At 35.1% G+C, this 7,148-nt stretch overlaps 1 protein-coding gene across 1 annotated transcript; it reads left to right on the top strand.

The window, feature by feature from the left end:
* LOC107622397 (paired amphipathic helix protein Sin3-like 2) lies at positions 26-6,758 on the top strand. The gene is made up of 5 exons (XM_021112842.1): positions 26-57; positions 148-300; positions 413-576; positions 745-856; positions 6,236-6,758. The coding sequence occupies exons 2-5, from the start codon at positions 172-174 to the stop codon at positions 6,374-6,376; spliced, it is 546 nt and encodes a 181-aa protein (XP_020968501.1). The 5' UTR covers positions 26-57; positions 148-171; the 3' UTR covers positions 6,377-6,758.

The following is a 7,148-nucleotide window of genomic DNA, read 5'->3' as shown; positions in this document are numbered from 1 at the left end:
AACCAGTCATATGTGTTATTCACATTGGACAAATTAATATATAAACTAGTTAGACATGTAAGTTGGTTTAGTTATCTGTATTAGTTTCTAGTTATGACACCTTTTTTCTTCTTGGGTTGGTTTGAAGGTTCTTTTTTTTTATTGTAGCTTCAAAATGTTGCAACAGATGATATGGCCAATAAGCTTCTCCAATTGTATGAGTACGAAAAGTCTCGGAAACCTGGGAAACTAAACGATTCAGTATATCATGCAAATGCACATGTTATCCTTAATGAGGACAATATATATCGATTGCAATGTGTAGGTTTTATTGAACCATTTCCTTCACCTAAAACTAAAAATTCCAGAAGGAAGCACAGACTTAATAACTTATTGTTCTCTCTTTCTAACAATTTTCCTGACCTTATTACAGTCCTCACCACCCTCTCGGCTATCCATCCAGCTCATGGACAATATGAATGAAAAGCCTGAGATGTTTGCTGTTTCTATTGATCCAAATTTTTCTTTTTACCTTCACAATGATTTTCTCTCCGTCCTTCCTTCTAAAAAGGAACCCCATGGCATTTTACTTCAAAGGTACCCTGAAATGGTTTTGCTACATTTCTGTTGATGATGAGTATTTTTTTGTCTTGTTTTTTTTTTTTTTTGGGTGGGGGTGGGGTGTTGATACTTAAGCTACATGAGTATATTGCCAATCAATGTCAAATGGTGCATCAGTTCCTGTTTTTTGTTGGATCTATGCAGAAACAAACGCAAATTTGGAGATATTGATGAGCTTTCTGGAATAACTTCTGCTATGGAAGGTGTCAAACTAATTAATGGATTGGAATGTAAGATAGCTTGCAGCTCGTCCAAGGTATGCTGCTATTCATCTGTTTAGGCATTTAATTGCATGTGTAGACTAGCCCTGTGTTATTTTTTTTTTCTAGTCTGGAGTTTAAACTTCATTTGAGGGTTGGGATTGTGAAAATTGATGAAAAACATAGCTACTCGTTTGTGGCTGTGTGGCAGTTGTAAGGATCTTCAACACTACGTGCAACATACAATCGTATTCCACCTTAACAAAAATCCAAAAAGAAAGTCTATAGTAATAACCATGATGAAGAAGAGGAACATAGACACAAACAAATTGATTATCTATTTCATTTCAAAAATAATTAATTAAATACAGATGCTTCTATTTCTAATCATTAAGTTATTAATTGCATCATTTTATTTACATATGAACTGTGGTGCTATGCATGCAATCGTGGCATAGTGGAGTGGAGAGAATGCTAAGAGCAAGATACATCTTGTTGCAGATTGTTTTTGTCGTCATGTTTTGCTGCCACTGTTGTGGCATTTTGCAACCGCGTTAGTGGCCAATGCCACTATTCTGGCTCGAGGATGAAAAACTCAGTCTGTTACTTCCTAGCCCTCTCCTTCCTCAATTATGTCCCTTGTTTGCCACCTTGAAGACTACTCCCAATTTAGAACCCTATTCCACCTTTGAAAAAAATCTAGACAGAATTGCTCTAGTAATAGAACACAGTGAAAGGAGGCATATACATTGAACTGTCTATTATCTATATGGTTGCAAAATTAATACACTAGTTCCTTCTCGAATCATTATTAAGATATTAATTTTGTCATTTTATTTAGGGTGAATTACATTGACCTCACCCATACTGTCATGGAGGTCTCGTGTGCGATCGAAGCAGAGCAAAGTGTAGTGGAGGTAGGGTTGGAATGACCTTATTGAGTGGAGTTTTTTTATTTGGTAGCGGAGTTTTGCAATTGCGATGTAGTGGCCATCTTTGGCTTGAGACGGAAATACCCAATCCATTGGCCACCTAACTTTATCTTTATCTGATCATGCCCCTCCTTTTTTCCTTGCCTCAGTCCACTCTCTTCTTCTCTGCCTCAATCTCTCTGATCTATCATGGTTAGAACTATTGAAGAAACAAAGACAACTAACAACGATGTCATACCAGGATCCAGTTGCAATGCAACTACAGTCACATTATTAGAATATCTCATTTTTTAATGTTTTGGCATATTTTTATTTTTATTTTTTAATGCAACTACAGTCACCTTATTTTGGGTAGGTGCCTTTGTAAGTCATTATTTTGGGTAGGTTCCTTTGTGTAAGTCACATTATTTTGGATAGGTTCCTTTGTAAGTCACATTATTCATTGATGAAATAAAATTTACATTTTCTTAGACTCTCACTTAAACATTTGATTGTTGACAAGTTCCCTTTTATTTTCCCTTTATGTAATGGGATATGATTTTTTATATGAATTTAATATAATTTCTTTTTAAAGATTTATTTGGATTTAATCTAATTGCATAATTTTTTCCGTAGTTTTTAAGAATAGCGGTATTCCCAATGCACAAATTATTTGAAATAAATTATAAAGCATCCTGATATTTTGTTAACAATTGTTTTTCTGGTTTTTTTTTTTTTTGGCTCAAGTGTCAACAACAAATAGACTGACAATGTCTGAGTGAAACGAATCTTGAGTCTCTGTTTTTTACACTTTCTGACAATTTAATTTGTATGATAGCTTCCTTCTGACATTTAGAAAATATTTTGGATTTTGGATTTGGGGTGGTTACTAGAAGTAACAAGGACTTCACGTTTAAATTGTGTTTCAGAATCAAACCCTTATTGTTTTAACATATTTCTTCTAATTTTTTTTTAAGTTTTCTAACAGAGAGAAAACTCATGTAGAAGAGAAAATTGGCAAGGTGCCTGTGGCAAAGAGAAAAAACTGAATTAAAACTAGAAAAAATGTATTCCAAGTGTTGAGTTCAGGGGAGTGAGTATATGGAGTGAAAGTTCAGCAAGCAATGCTGCAATGTGTGAACTCAAACATAGTAGTGAAAATTGGAGAAGACTCCATAGCTTTGTATGGGGAGTGTTGGGCGGGTAGAAAAGGGTGAAGATGATGATAAGCTTAATGTGGCTGAGACGTGTGATGAGGATGCTTAGGTGGATGAGTGTACATACTCAAATAGATGAGATAAGGAGCGAAAGCATGAAAGAGATCAATTGACACCTATTGTTAAAAAATGATGGAATTTCACCTTTGATAGTTTGGACATTTTGGGAGGACAAAAAATGCATCTACTCAGGAGGGTAGACTAGATGAGGGATAAATCGGTGGTTAGGGTCAGTCACAGGAAGACCCATGTGATCATGAATGAGGTGTCAGAAGAGATCTAAGCATAAATGGGTTGATTCTAGATATGATTCACGATAGGATGCAACAGTGTTGTTTAATCAATGTATATACGACCTCGTTTAGTAGGATAAGGTTTTGTTGTTTTGACTTGGTGTTATGAATTCCATGAAATTACTCTAATTTATAGTTTAATTTTATTGCTAGAGTGGCGGAGTGTGTTTTGGGGTTTACGAATTTGCATCCGAGTCTGAGCATGTTGAAAATCTGTCCCAAGGCCTTATTTATAGATTAACTTGTGTACTAAAATCTTGACACCTCTGACCATTAACAGTTCCTCGCATGACAGCCCAAGAGAGAGCAATTACTTCTTGCTGGCTAATGAATGATTTATTTGCTTGTAGCATTCAAAAACGTTTATTTATGCCTTCAAATATGCCCCATACCCGCCCAGCCCCAAATAAGACCCCTGATTTATAGTTTTCCTCTTTAAAAAAAAAAAATCTATAACATGAAAATAAACAATTTGAACGGAATTAATCAATAAATTTCATATACGATTAAGTTCTTCAGAAATATGATTAAGCACAAAGATAATCCTAAATCGTTTACTACAACACATAGCACTCAAATAGACTTACAACACATCAAAATAACCCTAAAACATCAGAAGACTTAAACTAAAGGTAATTTAAATGCATCACAGCACACAGAATAACCTATCTACACCACTAATCTTTATCAGACATTCATTACTGGGCATCCATTTAGAGCAATTATTGTGCTTGAACACTTCTTATTTATAAAGTACATAAATTAATAGGTAACATAATTGATGCCTATAGAAGGTTTTCTTTTTTTAAAAATATTGTGTTTAAAATTATAGCAAGTGCAAGAGGTGGTGGATCTTAGGAGAGCAATTGCTTTCAAAATTATAGCAAGTGCAACATAAAAAACAATTGATACGCAGCAAATTGACATTGTATTTGTGGCAAAAGAACTGCACCACAAAAGCAGCTGAATCATTTAATTCAACAGATGGTAGCGACAGTAATCAGTTAATTACACAAGTTAGAGCTGGACAGCAACAGGGAGAATCAGGAATTGTACAAGGCTGGGCAGGTTTTGTCACACCATCATGCCGCAGCCGGAGGAAGAGGAGTGAAGGTTGGGTGGGCTGGGGAGTAAAAGCATCATGACTGTGTTTGAGAGTGCTTGGTAGTATAAATTCTAAACCTGTGCGTGCTATGGTGTCTATACAACTTTGGCAACACTTTTTAAGTATTGCTAAAATTAAAGTGATATTTTTTTTTACTATTTAATTTGAAAAATAAAAGTAAAAAGTGTTACCACAATGTAAAAAAAGTGTGACTTTAATTTTAACAATATTTAAAAAGTATTGCTAAACTTATATAGTCACCATAGCCACCATAACCATGACACTATAGACTCTACCTTCTAAACTACATACCCCTGGTTGCCTTTGGATACTGAGACAGTGGACATATAAATTCGTTTGGTAAGGGGAGACACGGACAAATATGCATTTTCTTTATTTTCTGCACTTACTTTAACCAGGGAACAGAAAATATCCGCCCTGTCTCTGTCTCCTCCTTGATCATAAAGACGGAATCCAAATGGTTCCTCTCTCTCCACTACCATACACATCTCAAACAAAAGTTCACCCACTTCACTAACGTCCAAACTCTCAGTGCCTTCTTCCCTTTGCTTCTCACGTCACACGGCATCTCAGCCTTAATTCATTCCAAAAAGTGTGTAGTCACACGGCATCTCAGCCTTAATTCATTCCAAAAAGTGTGTAGTCCCACTTTGCCGACATCATCTCCCCTGCATCCTCACTTGCAAAAGTCTCCCTTTATGCTCAACCTCCTCCTGTGTCTTCTCTTCTCCAACTAGCAATTGGTACTCAGCAGTTGTTTATTGCTGCTTCTGATTGTGAAGACACACTCTAGCAAGGTTTGAGTGTGTTCTTATTGAATGGCAAATTGGCATTGTCTTGTTGGATACTTGCGCTGTGTCTGGCGTTGGTTGTTTTGAAGAGGTGGTTTTTCGCGGAGGTGGTTTTTCGCGGACTATTTTGTTGCGTTTTTGTTGTGTTGGATGAATTGCATATCCAGCTGTACACAAGAGTGGCATTTTTATTTATTTTTTTATTTTGCAGAACAAAGAGGATAATTTGGACAAATTGAATACATCTTAGATGGAGTTAAGTTCGGTTAGATATAAAGGTGGTCAATGTAATATATGTAAATAGAGGGGTGACTTACACTGAACCTTCACCTTTTCTCAAGGTTTGGTAATTCACCCTTTTGTTTATTATTAAAGTAATTTATTGACTTGACTTAATTTCCTGTAAACATTTAGCTGACAAATATTCTGAAACGGAGAGGGTACCATCTATGGTTGTTTTATTTTAAGTTAATTAGTTGGATAAGTGCCTATTTTTATGTTTTAGTTGGAGAATGCTAGGGGGTTAGCTTTTTTAGTGGGAAAAAAAAATCAGAAGAGTTAGTTAGTGTTGGTTTAAATGTAATGCAAATGTAAGGGAAAAATGTTGGTCACCGAACATTTGTTATTTTTCACCTTTCCGAGTCTACGCAATGAGGGTTTTAGTTCTCTTTTCTGAAACTTGTACCACACACCATGATGTGTTTGGAGCTTTATTGGTGAATGTTTTTGTATTTATTTCTATAAAAAAATGTTTTTTGGTTTTGTAATATATGCCAAAGAAATCTTCTGGTTTTGTATTTATTTCTATAAAAAAATGTTTTTTGGCACACCAAAAGTTGGTGTCCATTTAGACACCTACCCTTTTCAAATCGTAGGGTGGAGAAACGAGTGAGGAATGAATAGGGTCTGTGATTCAATCTAATCATAGTAGAGCTGGTGTCTAAATGGACACCAATATTTTTGGTGTGCAGGTAAGATGGTCATTTCTTTAAGGCCGGCTCGCCCATAGAATATGCTTTCTTTTTGTTTCTTTTCGGCCAAGGGTAATGTTTGGCCATTTGAGCACTGTTTTCCTTATTAACCAATTTCATCCGCAGATCTCCTATGTTCTCGACACACAAGATTTCTTTTTCCGGCCGAAAAGGAGAAGGCAAGCGTCACCGGAAACCAGATCTTGTCGACACCGGAGGGACAGAGAGGAAAGATACCGCAGGTTGATGGCGACCGTGTCTCAATGACTTGTATCTTAATAACATTGACTGGAACCCCATTAGGTAACAAGAAGCAGCTTCCAGAATTGTTCTCTTGACAATCTATTGAACACATGGAAGACTCACTCACATTATACTTTATGAGTCTTGGTGTAGCAACAAAGAATCAAAAAAAAAAAAAAACCTAGGAATCTTGAGGTTCTTGATTTTTAATTTTTTTTTATTGTCATAATGCACTTGAATTTTTCATGTGAATGTAGGGGAGGGGAATGTACATGTAAAGTGTGCTACTTGATTATGTTTATGAGGGTCTCATACATGGGTTTCACTCCTTTGTAAATAGTCTCTGTTGCATAATATATTTGTAGATTATTGTTTACCATAATGAATATTGTTCTTATTTGCCAAACCCTTTTGTGGATTCTTCCATATCATTCATATTCATATTTGCTTATCAATTTTAAGTAGTGTTGCCATTGACAACAGCTTCTGTTGGTTCATACTTGGGAGTGGTTATATAAATGATTAAATTGTAAAGCTTTGTAATGTAGGGTTTTTCTCATTTGTTTACCCTTTTTTTGGTAATAAAGTTTAGGAAGAGTTTCAGATATACCAGAAATACTGGTGTTGTTTTAATCGTTAATTTAAATTATAGAAAATATATATAATATATATTAATTATAGAAAATATATATAATATAATTAATTAAAATCAATAGTTAAAACGATTGGAATACTGATATTCTCGATATACCTGGTAACTTTTCTAAAGTTTAATATATTTGATTTTGCTTTGTTT

This window comes from Arachis ipaensis, chromosome B10 (assembly GCF_000816755.2).
Source record: "Arachis ipaensis cultivar K30076 chromosome B10, Araip1.1, whole genome shotgun sequence".
In the NCBI taxonomy this organism is placed as follows: domain Eukaryota; kingdom Viridiplantae; phylum Streptophyta; class Magnoliopsida; order Fabales; family Fabaceae; genus Arachis; species Arachis ipaensis.
The sequence above is the reverse complement of the archived record's forward strand: the minus strand, read 5'-3'. Positions and strand labels throughout refer to the sequence as shown.

What these genes read in the sequence shown, in the direction of transcription:
- LOC107622397 (XM_021112842.1), top strand. Translation starts at nt 172, where the DNA reads ATGGCCAATAAGCTTCTCCAATTGTATGAGTACGAAAAGTCTCGGAAA. An exon ending in ATATATATCGATTGCAATGT is followed by an intron (nt 301 to 412) that starts GTAGGTTTTATT and finishes ACCTTATTACAG; the next exon opens with TCCTCACCACCCTCTCGGCT. An exon ending in CATGGCATTTTACTTCAAAG is followed by an intron (nt 577 to 744) that starts GTACCCTGAAAT and finishes GGATCTATGCAG; the next exon opens with AAACAAACGCAAATTTGGAG.